Source organism: Sylvia atricapilla, chromosome 1, assembly GCF_009819655.1.
Source record: "Sylvia atricapilla isolate bSylAtr1 chromosome 1, bSylAtr1.pri, whole genome shotgun sequence".
NCBI lineage: Eukaryota > Metazoa > Chordata > Aves > Passeriformes > Sylviidae > Sylvia > Sylvia atricapilla.
This window is the reverse complement of record NC_089140.1, coordinates 78689950-78712983: the sequence shown is the minus strand read 5'-3', so window position 1 is coordinate 78712983 and position 23034 is coordinate 78689950. Positions and strand designations below refer to the sequence as shown.

General features: G+C 40.2%; 1 protein-coding gene across 1 annotated transcript in view; it reads left to right on the top strand.

The window, feature by feature from the left end:
- Positions 1 to 7311, top strand: part of TRIO (trio Rho guanine nucleotide exchange factor) — a 243989-nt gene extending 236678 nt beyond the window's left edge. Inside the window, exons 53-57 of the mRNA XM_066326466.1 lie at positions 207 to 328; positions 1831 to 1909; positions 2533 to 2733; positions 3174 to 3312; positions 4811 to 7311. Of these exons, the coding sequence (XP_066182563.1) occupies positions 207 to 328; positions 1831 to 1909; positions 2533 to 2733; positions 3174 to 3312; positions 4811 to 5353 (1084 nt within the window). The 3' untranslated portion in view covers positions 5354 to 7311. The remainder of the gene's footprint in view (positions 1 to 206; positions 329 to 1830; positions 1910 to 2532; positions 2734 to 3173; positions 3313 to 4810) is intronic.
- Positions 7312 to 23034: the final 15723 nt, after the last annotated feature.

Genomic DNA, 23034 nt, shown 5'->3' with positions numbered 1-23034 from the left:
TCCCAAGATACTGGATGAACACAAAGTGCTCAGGTTTTGGTGTGTGCTTCTGATACAGTAGGGCAGGGTTGGTAATGTTTGTCCAGAGAGAGATAAGGGCTGAAGAATGAGAAGTATAAACAATATCAACCTGCCTTTGTCTGATTTTCCTAGCTTAAGGTCTGTGAAGTTACTGTGAAGCTAACAGCTGCTGTTGTGTTTCGCAGTGACCTGGGAGAGGCGTCGCTGAAAATCGTTGGCGTCACTGCGGACGACGATGGTATCTACACGTGCATAGCTGCAAACGACATGGGTTCGGTTTCATCCTCCGCCAGTCTACGAGTTTTAGGTAGCCCTGTCTCTGCCTTTTCCTAAAGCCTACTTACAGTCAAAGTGCCTGGTACCCATACAATAGTAAAAAGAAAAGCTGAGCTCCTGGGCACGCCTTTGTTAAAGGAGTATTGATAACGAGCCTTTTTACCTATAATATATTGCCCAGTACTAGTTCAAACACACTTGATAAAATCATATTTTATTATCAGCATTCTTAGTTTAGTCTCAATGGATGTTACTATGCTAACATAATTTCTATAGTGTACAGATAAGAAAAGAGTAGCATTACTTTGTAATTTATTTTTCTCCTTTGCTTGAATTGTAAAGCCACAGTGTTTTGGAGAATGTACAACTAGTTCTTGTCTTTGTGTCATTGATCTACAGTTAAACTGATATTTCAGTATCTGAAGCAAGGCAACCTGAATGTTTGTGAGGAATGAAAAGGAAACATACAAAGATGAAAAAATCCCTGTGTTCTGGGGGCAGACAGCAAAGGAGAAAAAAGATTTTTACTTAATGTGTGTGATGACGTAGTGATAAGTTTTGGTGTGTGTTTGTACATTGACTTATCCTTCTCCTAAGTGTTCATAATTCTCCGTTTTTAGAAATAGGGAAAATATACACAGCAGGATCACAGATTTTCTCACAAGGCCATTCGTAACAATTGATGCCATCTGGGTCCTTTAGTCTATTGTGAGGCCCATATATTTTTTTCATTGGTGAGAATTATTTCATAGATTTTAGCACAATGGCTCTGTCTCAAATTGACTCCCATAAAAACCCCAAGACAATGAAGTGTCTCAGCTGATATGGGGACTTGTACAGTTGCCCCAAATCTCTTCAAAATAGAATCTTTCTTCCCTTCTTTTCAAAGAGCTTTGCTGTTTTACAATTTCTGCAATTTTAAACCAGACTGTGAAAGATATGTTCCTTCCAAATCTCATCTGAAATTTTGGGTGTTTTTATTCAGTGGTGCCACTTTGAGCCCCACCTATTGGTAGCCACAGTAAGTGCTTTACTGACAACATATTGAGGTGGTGATTATTTCAGGCACTTCCTGCTCACTGACCCAAGACAGACAGTAGCTAAGCCCTTGGACGAGTGTGTTGCAATATATAAAAGAGGCTGAAAGGGAAAATTTGGTCTTTATACTAGTGTTTCCTGAAGAATTCAGAGTTGCTTTTTAAGGCAGGTGCTGCACTGCCTGGCCAGTTTTTTCCAGTGACAGGTATATTATAGATTATGAGATATAATGTAAGGTGTCTTTTCTTTTTACTGTTTTCCTCAGCTTGCTAAGGTTACTCATTCTTCTATGGACAGTTTCCAACCTGAATTGTTTCCACTATAGAATTTGCTCTACTGCTTTGGCTGGGTAGCCTTGCTGTATAATGCAGTTTGTCCTGGTGTGACCCTGTGTGTCATATGGGGATTAATAAAATGGAGTGATTCCCCTCATAGCCAAGGGATCTGAGTATATTAAATATTGGACATACTGTCCTTCTCTTTTTTGTTTTTTAGGTCCTGGAAGTGATGGGATCATGGTAATCTGGAAAGACAACTTTGATTCCCACTATAGTGAAGTGGCTGAGCTTGGCAGGTGCGTTCTGTGTGCTAATCTCCAAAGCTGTCTGTGTCAAAATACTGACTTCTCTTTCAAAAATTAAATTCTCCTTGATAAATACTTAATGTGTGAGCCTAAAAGGCCAGAATTTTGTTGGATTAAATAGAACTGAGGAAGCAAAAATTTTACCAGCACTAGATGGCACTGCATAAACAGAATGCAATTAGGCTGAAGTGGTATCATAGATGAAGGGAGTTTTTTTATTTTTTTAAGCATGGCTTACAGTGACTGACACTGCTTCTGTAATGAAGTTCTCCTAAACGTTCTTCTTTAGGGAATGAAAACTACAGACAGAAGAAGTCTGAAAATGGGAAAAATAATGTAGATTATACAGTTGTCCAACTTAATGATGACTTTTGAAAGCTGGTTGTTACTCTGACAAGTTGTCTACAAGTGTGATATAACAGATCTCTGTCAAGTTTCTACAGACACAATTTGTAGTAGGTGCATGCACTGAAAATTCTCATGCCCAGAACCTTCTCTGTAAGGGAAACTTATTAGAGATCTAAAATTAGATCTCTTGGAGTATATCTTTCAAGTAAAAGTATGTCCCCGTTGCATCTCTTGGTTAATTCTTTCCTTTCATTGTTGTGTTTCAGGGGCAGATTTTCTGTCGTTAAGAAGTGTGACCAGAAGGGAACCAAGCGAGCAGTAGCCACTAAGTTTGTGAATAAGAAGTTGATGAAGCGGGACCAGGTTACCCATGAACTTGGAGTCATGCAGAATCTCCAGCATCCCCAGCTCATTGGCCTCCTCGATACCTTTGAGACCTCCACCAACTACATACTAGTGTTAGAAATGTGTGTGGACTCTAAATTATCTGTAAAATGCTCTTTTACAGCTGACTTTCTGGGGCGTTTATGGTAGTTTATTAATAAGGAGCTCTAAAATTTCATAGCACTTTGAAAGCACCTAAGTAAAATACTGCAGTTGTCTAATGCTGTTACTAAAATGTTGAGTTTATACTCAGAAGGGAATAAATAGAGATGTTGACATGTGGATGATTATTTTGGTCTGAAGGTTCAACAGTATTTTTCTATCAAATAGCTGCAAAAGTGAATTAGGAATGTTGTGATCTGGTAGCCTGATGTGAAATCTCCTCTTCATAGCCTAGTCCTCTGTCTTGTAAGCCCTGTAGGCTACAGTTACTGCTGTAGTCTGTAGTTTCTTAGGTTGGTTTTTTTTTTTCCAGTTCTGATGCATGGATTAATCCAAAATACAACCCTTATAATTCTAACAGGGCTGACCAGGGTCGCCTTCTAGACTACGTCGTGCGATGGGGAAACCTCACAGAAGGGAAGATCAGACTCTACCTGGGAGAGATTCTGGAAGCTGTGCAATATCTTCATAACTGCAGAATAGCACATTTGGACCTAAAGGTGAGGTGTTAATGGGATTCTAGGCAGTGTGCATCATTAAATCTCCCTCTTCTAGAAAACTTACAGCTGGGAACATAGAACTGTGAACTGCTTTGAGAACTTTGAAATGCAAGGATACGGCTTGGGGCTCTATTCCCAAATGCTTTAGATCACTCATAGCCAGCAGAGCAGAAACTTTCAATTCCCTATGCTTTCTCCTTACAGCTTGCTTGCCCTGTGTGGCTCTTTGTGCTGAAAATAATTGCTAATAGGAAGCTTTGCTTGATCACTTATTTATTTATTTACTTACTTTCTGATAAACTTGCAGCAAAAATGGATTTCTTTCTCAAGAAGCATAGAGTTTCTTGTGAAAGAGATTGCTTTTCCTCTTTGCACTTTGAGGGCTGTGATATCTACATGAATGGTGCCTTTTTGGGCCTTTGTTCTTGCCTTTGTGTGTTTGCTGCTTGAGCCACAGGGGTTTGATGCATTCTGGTAAAAATCCTATGTAAGAAGATCTTAATGTAAATATTAATTAAAAGCTTACACTTTACACTTTTTTTTTTTCCACCTGTATGTGAATAATAATTTTAGCATGGATAAGTCATCTTTGTAGGCAGGGTCTCTTCAGCTAAATGGGGTCATGTTGAGAAAAAGCAAAAAGCCTGACTCTCATCCCTCCATATACTGCTGTTTTCCAAGCAGAACCAGTTCTGGGTCTTCATACCATTAAATTTTTCCTAGTGTGCTATACAGAGTTCACCAATACTTTTTCTGGTCTCACATGCAGATGAACTAATTAATAACTAGTTGTAGGTAAGCTGTTCTTACTTTGCAGAGATTGCAGCTACAGCAGCAGTAGCTTTTGAAATAAAACTGTAGAAATAATTCTACTTTCAGATTACCAATGATGGAGCAGTTCTCTTGAAGTCATGTGCATCCAACAGGATCTTCTGCTGCCATAGTCTCCTAACAGGGCTTGTCTTCCATCTGTACAGCTGCATTGCATGAAAGAGTTGTCAAATAGAGCTGGATTCTGTTGAAAGCATCATGCAAATATCTGCAAAGTCTTCCAGTCTTTAAATGCAGGGGTTTTGTTTCTCTGTCATAAAACAAATGGAGCAGTTGCTTTATTCACCCTCTATTTGTAATTGCTGTTCCTTATGCATAAGTTTTGAAACACAGTTCCTGTGAAGCTTTGCAGAGCTGCTGTCAGCTGAAGTATTAACTGGCAGAACCATATTTCCTGCAAAAAACATAGTGCCAGCAGCTGAAGCACATTCATTGCATGTTGAAAGAGGCAAGAACCCACCTGCTGGGGTTAAGTTGGTCTGGGGAAGCCTTGTAAAGACTGCCTCAGAGCTTTGCAGAGATGGCCTTCTGCAGTGATCCTTACAGAGTGCTACTTATGTTCTAGAGCTGACCACACTGGGTGGGAAGCAGTTAAGTTGTAGCATTAAATGTGTGTTAGAGTGACTTGAAAAAAGACATTTTAACTTTTCCTTTTTATGTTTTCTAGCCTGAAAATATTTTGGTGGACCAGAGTTCCACTAAGCCAACAATAAAACTGGCTGACTTTGGAGATGCAGTCCAGCTCAATACCACGTATTATATCCACCAGTTACTTGGAAACCCAGAGTTTGCAGCTCCTGAAATTATTCTTGGAAATCCTGTTTCACTCACTTCAGATGTTTGGAGCATTGGAGTGCTCACTTATGTCCTTCTTAGTGGCGTCTCTCCTTTCCTGGATGAAAGTGTAGAGGAAACTTGCCTGAATATTTGCCGCTTAGACTTTAGTTTCCCAGATGACTACTTCAAAGGAGTTAGCCAGAAGGCCAAAGATTTTGTATGCTTCCTACTTCAGGATGACCCAGCTAAGCGTCCCTCGGCTGCACTGGCCCTCCAGGAGCAATGGCTGCAGCTGGGGAACAGCAAAAGTGATGACAGCATTGATATATCCAGACTGACTTCGTTCATTGAGCGGCGAAAACACCAGAATGATGTTCGACCCATCCGTAGCATTAAAAACTTCTTACAGAGCAGGCTCTTGCCAAGAGTTTGACCTTGCTTGAAGTTCTCTCTCATTCTCTTTCACCTGCCAATCAATCAGACTGGAGATGGACTCCTCCTGCCAATCAATCAGACTGGAGATAGACTCCTTCTGCCAATCAGCTGTTGACTTGAATTTTGAGGAAAGCAAACCCCAAGCCAACCAGCTGCTAGTGAATGTTCGTGTGCAAATGCATTCCACAGGGACCCACGCAGGGCGGCGCGGGGGACCGGAGATGCAGACTTCACGGGGGTGGAGGACAATAGCACTGTACTCAGCAAAAAGCAGTCACAAGCGATACAGCAACAGTATTTTATTCAGGTTTCTGCAAAAAAAAAAAAATAGTTTTTTTAATAAACGAGTTGAATTTTGCAAGTGAACTTAGCTACCGTTTTCAAGATTTATTCAAGGAAGAAATGCCTATGTTTAAAGCACTGGTGTTAAACAAAAATCAGATCATGCCTGGAGAAGACTCACCAAATGGCTGCCCATTGGTACAGCCTCCATTTATAACATCTGGTTTTCACTTGGTCCTAGAGCTTTCCAGTTGCCTCGCCTGTATGTATCTCACGTAGCAGTGCACTGAGATCAGACTCTGCTTTTAAGTGCATCCAACCTCAAAAGATTTTGCATACAAATAGAATGAATTGTTTTGCTCTGATAAAATGTAGGCCTTACTTGTATATAGACTGTTACCTGCCTTCGGTCTGTAATTTTTTTCCCCCTCCTCTTATCCTTTTTCCCCCCTCCTTCCTAAATGGTGGTATACCACTGTGCGGGTCTTCAGTTTGGGTCAGTAGTCACTGTCCCCCTAGAAAAGAACTTTGGGTTGGTGCCCAGCTTGCTGACCCAATTGTCAAGCAGTAAACAGCAGGATGAAATACTGTAAATGCACTCATTTGGGATTTTGTTTTCTTTCATATCATGTGCAATGTTGTGGCTTTAACATTTTATGCAACTATTTATGAGGACCTCTGTTGTAACTGTAATAAATATATAGAAAAAGCACATACTTAGTACGGTGAGCTTTATGGTTTTGTTTGTGTGATTGGGGGTTCTGGGTGGGCATGGGCGGGTGTGTTGTACCACACTGTCATTATTAGTTTAAGATGAGGGTTAGCATAGAATTTAGTCAAGACTAGTCAGTTTTAAGGATTGTTAAAAAAAAATTGAGAAGAGAGAGATTCCTATCCCAAATGTCAAGCTGGTTAAGAAGTAGAGTGACACTTTTTAAAATTTAATATTATATTTAAAATGCCAAAGTCTGACTTTCCCCAGATCAGTCTCAACACTTTTTAGAATTTTCAAATCTGTTTTTTTTTACTTCTTTTGTGAAATGAACAATCTTGTGGTCTTTGGTGAAGAATACATTTGGAAAGTAGCAGTCAGATGAGGAGAATTGGACATGTAATATAATTGTGTTAGTAACTGTTTTTAAGGTTGAAGTAATATTAGTGTGAGATATTTAAAAGGACAGAGATGGTTTTCTGTGCATCGCTGAGTTCATGTGGGTGTGTTGTCATCTATGTTTGCGTGAAATGCCATGTTTAAGGAAACCAAGCCGACATCCCACAAAAGTTAGATATATGGGTGTTAAGCCATAACCTAGCTTGGGTTAGTTTTGAGCTTTGTGGCTTCCACTGTATCCTATTTATTCTTCTTTTTTTCTTTTTTTTTCTTTTTTTTTTCTTTTTCTTTCATTTTGTTTTTGTTTTGGGTTTTTTTGTAAAGTTGTACAGAAACTTTTTAAAAGAGAACAACTGACTTCAAAACTGGATATGTATTCATACCAACCTCATATCATTATGTTTGTGTATTATTTTCCTTTATTGTTTTAGTTAAATTTTTGCTTTATTTTGCATGTATATTTCTTTGTACAGTGATGTTACATGTTTACACAGTATGACATGATGTAAATATTTTATTTTGCCATCAGTTATTTTGAAAAAAATTAAACATATTTGACATAATTGTCTGATCTCTTGCTTTAAGGAGTTTGACAGTTTAGGTTTGGCTATATTTTAATTTGGCTCTGTATTTTTTTAAAAAAGTATGTTACTTTATTGCCATAAAATTCATTTTAAATTGCAATGATGTATCTTTCCTTCATGCCTTACAAAATAATATTTGCCTTTGCTCTAAGTGTTGAGTGCTTTGTAGTGTCATGAATGCTTTTATATAAAACGTGTAATTCTCTAACTGTGGAAATGTATTATGGTCTTTATTAGCTACTAAATTTTGACCAGTAGATTTTTCTACCAGATGTTCCCAGTTAAAGACCAAAGGATCATATTTCAGTTTAGTATTAAACCAGATTTCCCACAACTTTTAAGCATTCCAGATTCATTATGAAGAAAAGTCACTTTCAAGCATAAAGATTTGGGATTTGCAGCTAAACTCATAAAGCAGAAAAGTTTCTCATTGTGTATATTTATCTTCCTCCCTTTTCTGCAATCAGTAACCATTTACAATTCAAAATTAAGTTAAAGGTCAGGGAACAATCCGGAGTGTTTATGTTTGTTGCTGCATTGTATACAGGATTTTTTTTTTCCCTGCTCTTTTCCACTATTCCCTGTCAGGTGATAAAGTGGTCCCTTTATTACTTACTGAGAGAGACACCTGAGAGAGACATTTTACATATAAAAAGACAGAGGATATTCAGGAAGGACCTGATCACAAGGATGAGCCACTGGAAGCTTTTTCCACAGCAGGGGAGTAGATGGCCACATGCTTTGTGGAATGGTTCTTGCCTGCAGATGTACTAAGTTAGGGCTAAGTTACTCAAGTGCTTTACAGACAAATAATGTACTTGTTGGTGTTTCAAGTAGCAGAGATGGATTCTTTGGCTCACATGTAAACAGAAGTGTGCTCTTTCTGGTCCTCTCCGTGAGCCCCTTACTTGGCACAGCCAATGTATTTCAGCAGAGTGGAGTTTTGCACAAAAAACGGCAGTTTGGTGCAAGAGCTTCCATCTGCACAAAGCTTTAATCATGATCTTGAGCTTCAGATCTTGTACTTGTAAACCTATCAAAATACTTCGAAGAGATATTATAAGGAATAAAGGTCCTTTTGTTTTTCCAGACTGCATTGCTGAGGCTGCACATGCTGGTTGGACTCGGCTGGGTACAGTTGTGGTTGACTATCCTGCACACCACCAAGCAGCACTGCAGGCTGATAGAGAGTGGAGACCAAAAACATGGGTTAGAGCTGGTGTGAGGCCCTGATGTGGGAATATTGTAAAGCATAGGGAATAGCAGTCAGTGTCACAGCTGAAAGGGGGTGAAATAGCCATGGATATTCAAGAGAAGACTCTTACATGTTTCTTCTTGATAACACACCCCAATCAATTCTTACTGATATAGTTTAGGAAGAGAAGAGGTTGCCAGACTTTAAAGTCGGTGCATGAGGTAGTACTTTCAAAGTTGAGTTTGGGAGCCCTGTTCTTCATTGCATGTATAATGAACACTGACTAACTTGAAGGCCATTGTGCAACTGCTAAGCATAAAACCTGACTAGAAAACATTTCCATGATCAGGGAAGCAACCTACATTGTCTTCCTAATGGGCAGAGGCCTAACACATACCTGCCTCTGCTCCTGTTGACTGTAAGTTGTTCTCAGATGGAACAATTAATGTGTTGATGAATTGAAAAAAAATAATTTTCTTACTCCAAGTCCAAAAGTATGGACCAGGGCACAACAGAGATCCTTCAGAATGACATACTTTATATACCTTTTCCATGTATGAATAGACTCAGTGTGGAGGTGTTACTAATGTCTGTCCTATAGGCATTCAGGTGCATGTGGAGATAGGTAGAACCAAGGAAGACCAAGTTTCTGTATTTGTTTAAACAAGGTTCAGGTATTGTGCTTTTGTCAGGACCACTGCTTTATCCCTCAGGCAAACAACTTTTGAATTTCTTTCTTTCTTAAAACTAAGTCTTGATGAAGGTTATATTGGGGAGTAACAGACGGGTTTTCCATCTGTAGAGTTTTTCTGTTTCCAGTATTTTCTGCACATTCATACCACCTCATGCTGTCAGAAGACAAAAGGCTCTTTCTGAGTGCATTATAATGCAGGAGCATGATGGTATCTCTGTTCTCTCTCCTTCCTGGCAAGTAGATACCCAACACCCTGTTGCACATGCCTGGTGGTCACCTCAGCACTTCCTAGGTCGCTGCACTCAGTGGTCCTCAGTGCCACACCGTAACACTGAGCATCAGCACAGGAATGGCATCCTGCTGCAGGGATGACCTGCTACAGAGACTAGGAGCCTGAAGTGTAGGAGCAGGAGAATAGACTCATTACGTTGTCCTTAAAAAAGGAACACTTACCTGCTCTAAGTCACTCCCCTTAGCCCTATCCAGAAGTCTTTGGGGGAATGGGGCTGGAGGGGCAGTTGGGGATATTGAGTAGAGCAGTCTGCTCTTCCCCTAGGTAATGTCAGGAGAGCCAGCACCAGGCCTGCTAATCATGAACTCCCACCAGCCAATCTGTGCTTTCCAGTAAAAAAAAAAAGCCATTATCAACCAACCCTAGTATGAGAGGAGAGAACAAGCTTCCAGTTTTCTTCACTGGTTGTAGGTTAAAATGATGAAACAGGCTAGTTATACATTTGAGGTTTAATACATAGATTCTTTGAGCTCTCAACTGGAAAAAAAATCCTTTCATTTTTTAAATTGTCATGAGCAGTAATCTGCTGCTTTTTTATGAGTTTTAATGTGCATTTTCTTGACTGCTGGAGGGACTTTTTGTCTTCGTTGTTCAAGGAAATGTGAAGATGACGTACTTGAGACTGCATCAGTTGCTGCTGCTGAAGCTTCAGATCCCATCATTATGCCTGTGGTAATATATTGGTTCTCAAAGTTCAAATTTTCTGAAGGAAAATGTCTTCTATCCAAAGAGGGCAAATAGCTATAGAAAGGATGAAATCTTAACACCAGCGCAAAGCTTCAATCTATGCAGGCTGAATTTTCAGCTCACAAAGACATTCTGTCCATTACCACTCCAGTGTATTCTCATCTGTCATACTCAATGGTCTTCCTAAAAAATTATGACTTTGTATCTCATGGAAGAAAAGTCCATTAAAATTTACTTAACACAAAAATGTTGGTCTGGAATAGCAGTAAACCAGTGGAATAGCAGTAAACCACAACTTTGTGTAGCAACAGGTTATGAAGTTGAACTATATATTGTGCCAAGAACCCATTGACTTCTTCCTTTGATATCTCTGAAGCTTTTAATGGACAGTTCATCCACCCCAGCTTTTGTGTTCTACCTTTGTGTTTATGATCTGCTACTTACTTTTCATTTGGTCATCTGTTTACCAAGCTGAAGAGTACCAGTCTCTTTATTCCTCATAAGGAAGCTGTTTCTCATCTTAATTGCCCTTCTCTGAACCTTTCCTAGGTCCAACTTTTATATTTTCTGTGATGGGAGGAGGCAAACCTCGTACAATATTTGATACAGGTGCATCTCAGCTTACACAGCTGGGAAATGGCATTTTGTTTTCTATTCCTTTTCTAAAAATTCCAAGTGTTTGACTTCTTTTGAGCTGATACTTTGTAGAATAATAAATCCTGAGACCATGTTGCCAAGTTGAGCTTCAATGGTTCATTTAGAGTCCATGACCATACATGTAAATCTTGAATTCCCCCTTCTGCACATCCCCCATGAATAATAATTTTCTTTTGTTGGACCACTTTTTTTCCTAGACAAAGCTGAGGTATTACAACTGCCTTAGGGAGCAGTTGTTCTGATGGAACTGAGTATAGAAACCTCTTATATTAAACAAATAGAAGCAGACTACTGCTGGCTTTCTTTTCTGATTCAAATAGCCAGCCTAGCTCCCCTGACATTTTCCAAGTACTCCTTTTGCAGGACTTTTCTTGCCAGCTCCTGGAACCATTTTTTCCTGTCCTGAGAGAGGGAAATGTAACCTGCCTTGGACTTGATTAATCTGAAACTCTGCCCCTTTTGCATTAGATGTTAAACACTGATTTTAGTGACACTTAGCACCTCAATTCAACGAAAGTATTCATTTGGGTCTCAAGCTGGAGGCTTGTTTCTCCAGTGAACTCACACATCAGGGGTAATCTACAAATACTACTTGCAGAAATTTCACATTAAGATTCCGGAAGACTCCACTGGCTGTAGTCAGCACCAGGAATTCACTTGGCACACCCTGAACTCAGTCTCTGTGAGGGCTTGCAATCCCAAGGGTTAATTCCAAGGCTGAGGAAGAGCTGGCAGCAGCTGAAAGTTTGCCTTGTTGTGCCTCTGGGAATCTGTCTAATCACTTCTGGTCAATTAATGTCATGTATCTTGTCTGTTTTTGTATGTCTTGCCTGTGTGTCACTGAAGACCATGTGATCCCTTGAGATGAATGGTTCTTCAAGCTCTCAGACTTTCCCTTCAGTGATGCCAAGATTGACTGAGTATTTGCAGAATGATGTCATTTAATTTGCCATTTCTCAAGACTGATGGTGAAAGAGTGCTTCCTTCTTTGGTGATGGAGCATTCTCCTGGGCTTTGCAGGGTTCTGGACTCTTTGCTTGCCAGGAAAACTCAAATCTGGGAGTCTGTGCCAGTCCCAGTTAGTGCAGTTAATGCAGCCGTTGGTGTATTCTGATTTTGTTGCTATTGCTGGGAGTTGTAGATGCTAGTGGACAGCCCTGGCTGATTCACACATGGAAAAAGAATGTCATGATATATCATGAAACATTAAGGGGAAACTTTCAGGATGGGGCATCCTGAAGGTAATTTGATCACCACCAAAGAGTGTCTGAATGTCAAAATTTCTCATTGCTCATGGAGTTCCATGGAGGCGGAACCCCATTTCTCCCAAGGATCCTTCACAAAGAAAGGGAGGGTGTAAATCTGGTGATGCTTGCTGCCTTTACCCTGGCTGCTGATTGTGACAACTCAGAATTGCACATTGCTTTTCAGACCTGCTTGCAAAGAACATGTACTTCATCCCACAGCTCAGGTGGGTAATGGTTCTCCAGTCTAAAGTGAGTCTAGTTGTTATTTATCTTTTTGGATTGAGTACTCATTTTTGTAAGGGGACCTGATTTTTCACCTAATATCCAGCCATCTATTTCCTTTTCAAGACCTCTACCTGTTTAATAGTCTATTATTTTTTTAAATGTAAATATGTTATTCTCTTTTTAATGAAGTCTAGGTATAGTATAAGTAATTTGATATGTGACACAGTACAAGGTTGCAGTGTAGGGGTCAGCATCTCTGCTGGGGAATTCATCTGCATGTGGCAAGAGGGTCTGTTTTCTTTCATCCCACTCTCTAGGGAATTTTGAAGTATGGAAATCCTAGCTGAATTCCTATTACACTGGTAGTCATGATATAGATGAGACCATCATCTGTAACAGCTTCACCTTTTCTCAAACATATTTTCTTCCAGGAGCATGAGAGAGATTCCAAACTATTAACTGTTCTTTCTAATGTTTTCTTCTTCCAGGTAATTCATTGGGGGTGTGGGTTAAGAGCTAATGTTGGGACAATGCTGTGTATTTTGTCTGCCAGGACTCAAGAAATTATTGTAACTCTTTTCCATCTAGCACATTTCTGTGGCAGAGGGCTTGCTTCGTAACTCACACAAAATGTTATTACACTGAAAATCAAACCCTTCAGGGCAGTCTTCATACTTGGTGATTGCCAAAACTAAATGATCTGATGGCATAACCCAGGGGAAGCAGTCTGACTGGTTATCTGGCAGTTCCATGGCTTGCAGCAAGACTGTCAAGGTAAATCCACAACCTTTGCTGAGAACATTCTTTGCTGCAGCTCAGGCTCCAGCAGCGAAACATGTCCTTTTGCTTGTTATTTGCAGTCACTACTGGGGAGCTGCATTTACACCAAGGCACTTCTGTGTTCCTTGGTTTCCACGTCTGACAGGTCTGCTGCTGCTCAATAAAAGTCTTAAGATACACATTCTGTTACTCTGTGAATGTATGTGGTGCTGCCTGGATTCATCACACAGCGTGGGGCAGGTATGGGAGCACCCACAGGGGAAAAGAAAACTGGGCATTCACTCACACGCTTTGAGACGTGTTCTCCATCTGTGGCTGTTTCTCCAGCTCTCCTTCTTCTGGCAGATGTGACATAAGAAAGGACATAATGGCCACAGTGCCAAAATCCTTTGGCACACATGGATAATGATGTGCTGTAAGAAAGGGTGGCAGCTGCAGTGGAGTGCATGCATGCTGCAAAGAGCTTAAAAAGATGTATACATGTGGAAAAATGTATGGGTTTCTTCAAGAAATGTTGACTGCACATATAATTCGTGGTGGTTCTTTTTTCTGAATTTCAGGGGTTGCAAACTAATGTCATGCATAAAATGCTATTTTCCCTTCCTTCGCTTTCTCTGTAAGTAGATACATAGCAGTGATAAAGAGAGGCATAGGTGGTTATTTATACACAAAAAGAAATCCTCATTTCTTAGGATCTACCTCAGAGTTTAATTATGTGGTGTTTCATGGGAAAAAAATTAAAAGCTTTTCCACAATCTGAGTTAGTCGTGACAACAGCAAGACATGGGAACAGCATGAGCTTCTTCTGCATGATCTCTTGGAGAAGCCAAGGGTGCTACCTCCAGTTCACAACATTTGGCAATTCAGAAAGTGCTCAAGAAGGCCAAGATAGATAGAGACTGGGGAGAAATAAGTGAAAGACTGTTGACAGAGGCTCTGAAGTAATTAGGAAGCTGGACAGAACGATGTAGGTCAAGCCAATGTGCTTATGCATCACATTCTCCATTTATTCTCTCTCGAATGGTGAATTATATAGACTTCAGCATAGTTTACAATGACAGGTCATAAAAAGAATGTAAACAAACTTTATTTATCTTACTCTTAAGGTGGCTGAAGTTTTGAAGCACTCCACAAAAGCTACACCTAGAAATCCACTATCTCCATATAGCACCTTAACATAATTTTCCAGCTGGCCCACAGGCCCCGCAGGACTGCAGATTGAGGCCCATTCTGTGGTAGCTCAACCCTCAATCCAAATATAAATCATGTCCTCACTCTCTGTGAAATTCTGCAACAAAAGACAGCAAGCACAGAAAGGAGATGAGTACATGCATCTTTCTAGGGTGACACTAGGAGACACGGACAACACCGGACATTAGCTACACATCTGATCCCTGCCACTGCCTCAGAATCTGGCCAAGGGAAGAATGGTGCACCTACAGAAACCATGGCATGGTTGCCTGCACATTGTATGCTTTTTGATATGGAACTTCGCTGCAAATACCTAATTTACTTACTGTCTTTTTCTCTGCACTGACACAGTGCTGTTTGCCACTTCTTCATACTGGCTGTAAGTTAGTTGTTACTAGGTCACCCCTGGCTTTATAGAGAGTGCACTTCCATCCAGCAGTTCAGTCACAAGCAATACATTCAGACAACTTTCAGCGTCTTTGGAGCAGGATGGGAGAAATGCTGAAGAAGATGGTAAGCCCTGGAGATAGGAAAGAGGAGAATTGGCTTGAAAATCTGTTTGAATATGCAAAATAGTAATCAGTATTTTTACTGTAAAAAGTATTTCCAGTTATTTCTGATAAGCTAATGTGTCGAGTGAAGCTAATGGGTCTAGTGGAGGGGAGATAAGAATTTACTGAAAATAGATGGCATCCCTTCAAAACATCTCACTGTGCAAGTAAAAAGCATTTCACTAGAAGTATCTGCCACTTGTCTTGGAAGACACTCTTCCAAAGATACTCCAGAGACAAAGTTCAGAGAGAGGAAAACCTTTATTTGGCATTTAATGAAGATATTATATTTGAGTTAGAATGTTTTGGGATAGGCAGTACATGGCTGATAAGCCCATGATTCCCTTTCATCCTCCGAAGGACGTATGCTTGGGTCAGGATTTGTTTGTGAAAGCCAACATCTGTTTCTGTTTGCGTGCTGCTACACTTCCAGTCGTGCATGGTTAGGTGAGCAGTGCAAGTACTTGATCAAAGTTGAATCTTCCCTTGCGCTGGTAATGTTTGGTTTGACAAATAATCAAGAAATGTACTTTTCTCTGTTAGTCATCTGCAAGGGTTGAGAAGAGTAGCATTTTTACAAGGCCCAAACTCCATCTGTTGGTTTGAAAAAAAAAAAGGGTGAGGCAATGGTAATGCTCTTTTCCATTAGTTTAGATGTCAACTGTTTATGTACTCAAGTGCTCCACACAAGCTCTTTATCTGCTTTACAAATCTATTCCCAAATAACTTGAGTATTTTTTCTAACAATAGTTTATAATTTCTGTCCTGCATTAGTCCCTATACTAGCAAATAACCATTGTGATTAAAGAAAAAAAAAAATTGAAACTAGATGTGTATGCTGTGGAGTTCTAACAGTGTGTAAGCTGCAGCCAAAGTTGTAAAGTTTTTCAGTGCCTTGGTATTACTGTCCTGTGTAAAGCAGGGTTTTATTTTCCATGTTTAAATTTGCTTGGTGTCAAACACTGACTTTTTGCCCAAGTCAGAGAAAAACCAACTTCTACCACGGTAGTTGAGCCTCCCTCTCTGTTGTATTTTAGAGGTGAAAGGGAAAAAAAATTCCCATTGGATAAAAGGGCATTAGATGAAAAATACATCTCTGTGTAAATATTGGAGGTCTTCTACAACAAAGTAGTAAAAGGGTGGATTGTCTTAAGTATCCACAGCTGTTGTACTTTTTTATGCTGTAGTGCTATCATGGGGCATCTGCCATCTTGCCTTATTGCAGCTATTTATTTTCAACAAGGTGGTTTGGTTTGTTTCTTTTTTTCTATACATTTCTACGTTTTTGCAGCCGCTGGAAATGAAAATGATGTTATTTCATTGCAGAGAAGTGTTACTCTGAAAAATGTTACCTTTAGCAGGAGCTGCTGTTCTAATCTTTCTGCAGGAGAACATAATTCCCAAAACTTTGTACCACTCTAGGGCCTTTGCTCAAGCTGCTCTCCAAAGCTGTCTTGTATTTCTCCAGCTTCTTCCCTTCTGTCCATACTTACAGATTTCCTAAATCCAGTACGTTGTGAGAGGGAAGGTGAAAGGGCTCTTTGCTAATTATGGAACAGTTAAAAATGTCTTTCTGAGCAGCTCTTGACAGAGGGGGTGTAGAAATGCTTGTGTCACGGGGGAACATGAAGAGGTACAAATGGCAAATCATGAGAGTTCTGTGGGAATTCCTGCTCTTCTGCTGACTTGATATCCAGTTATGGTGGTGGACATCCAGCCCAAAGGAGGGAGGTATGGCCCAGAGGGACACAGGGAAACAAACACAGGCCAGGGGACACAGCTTTATGCCCAAGGTACCCTGTCCTAGAAACAAACAGCTCAGGTGTAAAACGGTTTGGTTGGGAAGAATCTATAAGAGATCAAGCACTTAAGCTATCTATAAAAATTTGTATGTACCAACATTGTTGCCTTGCAGTGTTTTGATGCACACTGCATGTCCTGGGCTCCCTTTGAGGAGTAGGAGTTACATCCTAAATCTGTCACTGTGACGGGCACACCTCAGCTTCCTGTTTCCAGCTAGACAGCTGACCTACACCACGGAGCTCCTAAAAAGCAGCAAGTCAAAACTGTTTGTGACAGTGGTGCTTGGCAGAGCAAATCTATCACAGCCATCAGGCAATGGAGGGAGGGTGGTAGCAGAGATCTTTGTTTGTGCTACACTGTGGTCCCACCTTTGGTTCTGATAGGGAAAATACAATGTAGGGCACCCATCTAGCGTGGACTTGCCATTCCCATTTCAAAATGTTTTGATTTCTTCCCTAAACAGAGCAAATCTAATGTTACATTTTGGCATGGGGAGGGGAAGGAGAGGAGAAAGCTCTCAAAAGCTACAGGTCCATGCATGGAGACCCAGCGTGTTCAGCTCACAAAACCTACTGCCATCTGCAGCCTTAACTTTCCCATTTTTGGCTCCTACTAGTTTGGCTATACAAATGTCTCGGCTTCTCTCATACTGCTTATTTGCAGCTGACATATTGCCACTTAGAAGTAGTGGCTCAGCTCTGGCTGAGCTCCATGTTGGACTTTATAACATCTCTCAGTATTTGTTTATTCAGCAGAAATTATTTTACTACTGGGTGTAGCTCTTTACGAAGCCTGTCTCCTGGAGATATTGCCAGAGGAAGGAAGTATAACTATATGGTATTTACCTTACCATGATGCTGTTGTAGTCACACTATTTGACTCATGCTAATACATTCTGTTAGCGTAATACTTGAAGGTCAGTGGAGGAAGGACTGTTCCTATGCTCACTTGGAAAAAAAAAAAAACAAATGGAGAAAAACACAAAGAATCATCTGCTTGGGGGTTTTTCACTTGTAATACACAATTGATGGCAGAACGGAGCCATTTCATTGTTATGCTAGACCTAATAAAAAAGAAAAAACAAAGAAGAAGAAAGAAAGGAAGAAAAAAAGAGAGAGAGAGAGAAAAAGAGAGAGAGAAAGTGAAAAAGAGAGAGAGAAAGAAAGAAAAAAAAAGAAAAATCCAGGAACATTATGCTTGTATCACCTGTAGAAAAATGCTCCAACACTTTCTGGAACTACTTACAGAAGATGAAGAAAAAGGCAGAATGCCCTCATCTGATTCAATTTTTGTCCAGAATATGAGGTGTTTTGAGGACATGAGGCACCTGTTAGCTGAAGAGACCCAAGATCAAGACTCTGCACTGCCTCAGAACTGGGGATCTATATTTAACAGCAGTGATGGCTGTACATTCTGTTTCTCATTGGTTTCCTGCTGTGCTCCCAACATGTCAGATTCCTTCCCTCACAAAAATGAAAGTTTAGATCGTCTCCCTTTCATTTCTCCTCTAAGGCAATTTGTCACACGTTTGTGCTCTCAGTGCTAAAATAAGTTTATTAACATATGTAGACACCATTTGAGCTTTCAAACAAAACCTGTAACATAAGGATCCAATTATGGGATTGTATAGTTAATGATCCTTTTAAATGTACAACTCCCTATAAAAATTTACTGGCAGCTTCATGAGTCTTCAAACTGTCATCCTGAATTGCCAGAGAAAGTAGCATTTTTCTGCTGTAATGTAAATCCAGATTGTTCATAGGAGATTATTAAATCTAGAAGTAATTTTGAGGAAATAAAAGCAGAATCCAAGACACAGTTCCCCTAATCACAGGAGAAAAACCTCTGCTTTTTTGTCCTAGAACTACTCAAAATCCCCACCTTCCTGGTGTAAATGGATGCAAGAAACTGAAATGAAGCAGCAACTCCCAACTCCTCTCACCTGTATGGATCATGCTTGGAGTCCAATGTGCCAGTGGCATCTGAGATCTCTGCATGCCTGACATGATGAGGGAGCAATTCCTGCAGGGCCCTGGGGTCTACAGAAATCCTAAAAACATCTAAAGGCAATCTTCACTGAGACCAAATTTCTGTGCTGGAAGGTGGGTGCAGGGAAATGTACACATATATTTGCATGTACATGTATATTTGAGAAGAAGCTATACGGGAACAGCCAGGAAGTTTCATTCTTACATTCTCAACACAGGGAATTTTATTAAAGAAAATACATGTCATTTATTTGCCAGAAAAGTAGAAATCCTAATACTCGCTGTCTAAGCAGCAAAACATAAAAAAGGGTAAGATCCATAAAAAATTACAGAAAGAGAAATCATTGAATCCTTTGTCAGGAAGGTACTGACATCCCTTGCAAGTAGAATTCTGTCTTTATTGTCACTGACTGCAGAGGGAGATGAGAGTGCTGCTTGTTATCACAGCGGGGGCTGTATATTCAGCTGAAGAGTCTCCATCACCATGGTATTTTCAGCAGCTCTCCATTTTAATCATCAAGCTTCACTTTACAGATGGAGAAAGCTTTTTAGTTCCCTTCCCCCTTTTTAACAGGTGGTAAAAGGATTTGCTGAAGATACATAAGATTCTGGCAACTGCAAAAATAGATGTTCATCCTCTGAATTCCTGTCCCGTATCCTAATTAAAAGAAATTGATGTCATTCTTCCTTCTGTGTTGTGAAATACATAGTTAAGTACAGCCTATATTAGTTTAGCAGCAGGTTGTTTTTCTGATAAATTAAGAAGTACATATATTAATTTCAGCTGTCAGCATGGGTGGGTATTGTTGGGGGATGCGGGAAAGAAAATGGCAAACAGAACCAGGATGTTTATCTTTGCAATTCTGAATAAGCAACCAGCTGCACAAAGTGTTTTTCAGAAAGGAGCATCTTCTGTTGCTGTTTCTGTTAATCTAAAAGACATTTAGATCAATAAATTGCATTATGAAAGGACACATGTGTGTGCTAAAGCCCTTGTCTTTCCATGACTTTTCCATTGTTGCTCCTATGTGTACAGGCTACTGCTTTCCCTTCATTTTTACATGGTTTTTATGTGTATTTTATTTTCCTGCTTGTTATTAAGTCTCCATCTGAAGAAAGTTTGTTCTTTTCACTGTTGGCATTTGATGGTTTTTGTTGGAGTGACTCCTTCCTCTGAAAAGAATGAGCTCCTTTCTTCCCCCCAGTGACCCTGTTCTGCTGTTCCTGTACAAAACAAGCCATCGGCTGGTGGCTGCTGGGGTTCTTAGGGCAGTCCTGAGAGTCCTGAGAGTTCTTAGGGCAGTCCTCTTAGGAGCAGCTGCTCCTCCTACTCCAGAGGAGAACCCCACGGAAGGGGGTGCTCACATCTTTAGTCCCACTGAGTTACTCAGAGCATACAAGTCTTGAAATGCTAACTTTGGATTTCTGCTATTCACTTTTGGCAGTGAAACACAAATATTTAGTCACTGTTGCAAAGCCAGGGACTGACACCTGGGAAAAAAAAAAAAAAAAAAAAAAAAAAAAAAAAAAAAAAAAAAAAAAAAAAAGTGTGTACCAATAGGCTGCATATTGTTTCTTCTGGCAGTAACATTTTTCAGCATGAAGGAGAAACAGCTGAGCCTTTGCATGTTGATTTCTAAATAAAAATAAGTCATAATATGGACTCTTATTCCAAGTACAAAGTATTTGAGTTTAAAAGACTTGTTAAAAAGCAAGGTCCATCACTGATTTTGTAATAGGGGTGATTCTTCTCCAGGAAGTTGATTTTCTGTGCCCAAGCCTAGGCACTAGGAGGCAATTCTGCACTCACAGTGCATTTCATGCTTCCAAAATTCAGACAGTAGATTGTACTGGTGCTGTTGCCCCTACTAGTCTTCAGAAAGAAAAGGGCACCTGTTGAACCACTAAGTAACCAACTGAGCTCCTGCCTAGGACAGAACCTCTCCTGCCCCCACATATCCAGCTGCAGCAGAAGGTTGTCAGCAATAAGAATAATTGTTCCAAAAAGGGTGATTTTTCTTCCAGGTCATGAGACAGTAGGACAACCAGTTACAGCAGAACAAAAGGCACTACATGCAACTGGAGGCTGGGGCTATTTGTCTCTGTAACCTTAATCTGCTTCCATAGAAAGAGAAAGCAGGGAGAAAGTAAGAAGTTGGCTCTAGGGCTCAGCAATGGAGATGGAAGTGCCTGCAGCTCCAGGACAAACTCAGGTGGGCCTCTTGTGTTTACAGCTTTCAGAGAGCTGGGTGATGTTGTGCCATGTCATGTTTGGGTTTCCCAGCTGCTGCTGCAAACCAAGAGCTCTCCTGTCACTGCTGAGCAGGGGAACAACCACACTGAGCTGTGGTGAAGTCAAGTGCAGAGCTCATTTGCTCCATCTCACAGAAGCACAGGGGAATGTCGCGGGTAGGAGAGGCCGTCTGATAACACCCACTGCAGAAGTGTGGGGGTGGACAAAGGAAATTTCCTTGTCAGCTTGTGAATGTGATAAAGAGTGCAAATAGGCAGGCATGCAAACAAACACCAACTATTTAGTACAACACAGCTATGCTTAGTTTGTGGATTCTGTCAGCCCAGGTGCCTCCAGTGTACCAAATTCATCTTCTTCACTTAAGGTTTGTCTTTCTCTTTTCCCCATAACCTTGCGTAGACCTTTTAGATGTTTCTAATTTAGGAAAAAAAATATGGTGTATATGGGGAATTCATCCTGTATTTCTCGTAAATTAGTCCAGTTCCAAACCTCAGCTGGGGCTTTCTTGCAAGGAAGGGGTGCAGAAGGTCCTGATTTTTCCTCTTCTCCCTTCTGGAGCCTTTCTTTGCCTGCCACCTAACCCTGTTGGAGCAAAGACAGTTAGCATCACTTTCCAAAACTCCCTCAAGTTTCCTGCCACACAGAGTGTTCAGATGTCCCAGCATTTTCACCATGCCCTAAAGATGCTCACTGGGGTATGGAAGAAATTCAGATCTTGGGCAAATATTTATGCCCCAGCACAGCAGGAAAGGGAGGTAATCCATGCTTTTCCTACTTGGATAAAGCCTTAAGAGATAAAGCCTAACCAGCTATGGTTGGTTGGGAATTATGATATATGGGTTAAATAACGTGGAAACTGCAAGAAGAGCTGAAGAGTAGGAAGTGCTAAACATCCAGAACTGTTTATGGCCAGAGCAAACCAGACTACCCAACTAAAATTAAGAAGTACGATAGAGGAATTTAGGGTGACTGAATGGAATTCAATGCAGAAAAGAAAGTTAATTTTCACTGTAGAATTTAAACTAAACAGCTTCATTTTTTTGCTTTATTAAAAAAAATCCAAACACACGAACAAAAAAAACTCAATGAACCAAACACCCAGTGCTGAGCAAGGAAGGCAAAAGAGGGCATGTGCAGTGTTTCTTTCTTCTGTCCTACTAATTTTCTTTCCAGATATTCCCTTGGAGATGCACTAGTCCTGTAGAGCCAGTCCACAGTTTTTCTGCTCTAAGAACTATCTTGTTCTGCTAATGGGAACAGAACACAGAAAAAAACCCAAAAACAAAACAAAAAAACAAACCCAAAACAAACAAACAAACAAAAAACCCCAAAAAAACCCCACTCTATACACGTATAAACATGTGTATGTGTGTGAGTGTGTATACACACTTAAACACTGTTTTTAAGAGTTCATTTGCTGCCTTTGGATGCTCACTGGCATGGAGCATGACTACCATGAGAGCATTCAAAGGCAACAAGTGAACACTTTAGGAAACAAAATTCTTTACTGTTCCTCTCCTCTTTCCTCCACAGTAAATGGTGAAATAAGTTAGCTGGCCTGAAGTCATGGGGCCCAAGGCTTGGACTGGAGCAAGGAGAGCAGATTTCATCTTCAGGTCCCGAGGTGCCAAAAACCAAAAAGAATCTTGTAGTATAAGTAACAGTTATACCCCTAACACCACCTTTCAATTTTTTTTTTAAACAAATGCTCCTGATGCTAGGTAGTTATTGAAAAATAGCATTTTAGAACTAAATTAACAAAAAACTGTAATAAGAAGGGTAGAAAGGGAAGCTGACATTCTAGTGAAAGGGAAAATGTGAGTCAGTAATTGTACTGTTTTTTTTAAATGCATGTGAAATGTGAAGCAACTGTTGAGAGAGCAGGAATCTCTGGGAGGCAAGAGCAAGTGGCTGCTTCTTCTCTGAAACAAGAACTTGTGGGTATTTTCGGAATGGAAGATTAGATTTAGTGAACTTGTAAGCTGTGGTATTGTGATATATCTTCCAACAGCATAACTAAGAAGGAATTAATAGTCTTAGACTGTAAGAAACCACTTTTCTCATTTAACTTAAAACAATGTGTGAGGAGAGAAAAGGAAAGACTGTCTCAAAGTTTACTCCAGTTAAAAATCCCGTAT